General features: G+C 56.4%; 1 protein-coding gene across 1 annotated transcript; it reads left to right on the top strand.

Annotated features, from left to right (window-relative positions):
* Positions 1–149: 149 nt before the first annotated feature.
* On the top strand, positions 150–1,550 carry DQ04_19611000 (hypothetical protein; the record flags this gene model as incomplete). Its single annotated transcript, XM_009317839.1, has 1 exon — positions 150–1,550. The coding sequence occupies one exon, from the start codon at positions 150–152 to the stop codon at positions 1,548–1,550; it is 1,401 nt and encodes a 466-aa protein (XP_009316114.1).
* Positions 1,551–1,618: the final 68 nt, after the last annotated feature.

The raw sequence follows: 1,618 nt of genomic DNA, 5'->3' as shown, positions 1-1,618 counted from the left end.
TCTCGTCACTGGGTGTTTGGTTGGGTGGATTCTTGTTGCTGTGCTGGTGGTGGCGTGGCACGGAGTTGGTGGGGTGTGTGGTGTGGTGGCTTTCCTATGCCTCGCTGTCTGCTTTTGTCTCTCTGCTTTCTGCAAGGTCACAACTGGCGATGATGATGATGCGCTACGTGTTGTTTGTGTGTGTGCTCTGCGTGTGTTGTGCCTGCGGGTGTGCGGGGGATGAAGTTGAAACCGTTGTTGCTACTGATTGCACGAGCGGTGGAACTACGCAATGCAACCCTTCACAAGATCTTTCACCTGGTGCTGATGTTAGTCCCGGTTTAGAAGGAGCTGCGGTTTCTGCGAACACTTGCCCAGGGGATGGCAAGACGATACCGCCTTGTGCGAAAGCGCTGGAAACCGTAGGTGATAGCAATCCAAAGGGTGGCAGTGGTGTCGGGCCGAAGGTTTGCACTCCGCCCGAGGTGGCGGCGCAGAGTGGTGAAGATCCTTGCCAGCAAAGCGAGGAAGTAAATGAGCGTGGAGATGGTGGTTCTCGAATTGGCGAAACGGCTCATACGAACAAGGCGGCCTGCAAGGAACCTTCGGACCCAACTACTTGCACGCCTTCATCATCTTTGTCGTCTGTGCAAGCAACGCAATCGCAAACTAATATGGGAGCCACTGCTGGTGGTGGCGGTGATATTGGGAACGTCCTGCTGCCAGGAGCTGGAGGACTTCCTGGTGCCCCCGGCCCTGCTGGTCCCACGGGGGCAGCAGGAGCCAAAAGCGCCGACGGGGGGAGAGAAATTGGTGCATCGAATGGGAAGGCTCTTGCGGACTGCCCTGCTGAAGTGGCGGACCGTGCAAAGTGTCAGGTCGGTCCTGCTCTACAAAAAGCACAAGTGCCAAGTCAGAAACCTGGGAAAGGACTTGTTAGCGGCGGCACGTTGGACGGAAGAGGTGGCAGTGAAATCACCCAAAGTGATAAAGGGGTAAGGCAGGACACCCAATCAGAAGGACATGATGACTCTGGTCACGCGGGAACCGCAGATGGTGAGTGTGGGGATGGAAAGCTTAAAGAATCAAATACGGATTGCAAACAGAAGGACGAGGACAGGAGCACTCAGTCTGATCAGCGAGAGAAAGATAGACTCCAACCCAAAAATACACAGGCACCCGAAGTAAATGCAAAACCTGAAAACCCACTCGATGAGAAGAATGACGCCAAGAATTCTGCTGCCTCACCACCTGCGCCAGACTCACCTGAGACTGAGAGCGCTGCTGCCGATCGCACCAATTTGGAGCCTGCTGAAAGTCCTGCTCAGACTGCAGTCGAGCAAAGTGATGCCGTGCAATCGCAGACATCTTCCTCCTCTGCTTCTACGAGTGCCACGGAAGCCACAGGCGGCAGCAGCCAGCCGAGCAGCAGCAGTCCGTCGACCGACAAGGGTCAAGACCCGAAGGCAGCGGACAGCAGCAGCGGTCCTGTGTGGGTGCATGCACCTCCGCTGCTGCTGCTGCTATCTGTGATATGGCTGGGTGGTCTGGCTGTGACTGCTGTGTGCTGAGCCCCTCCATTGGGGACGCGGGGTGTGCTGCCCCACGCTGTGCGCTGCTGTTTCATGGTGGATGTGTT

Source organism: Trypanosoma grayi (assembly GCF_000691245.1).
Source record: "Trypanosoma grayi strain ANR4 Tgr_1961_V1, whole genome shotgun sequence".
Taxonomy (NCBI): domain Eukaryota; phylum Euglenozoa; class Kinetoplastea; order Trypanosomatida; family Trypanosomatidae; genus Trypanosoma; species Trypanosoma grayi.
This window is presented reverse-complemented; position numbering and strand designations above follow the sequence as displayed.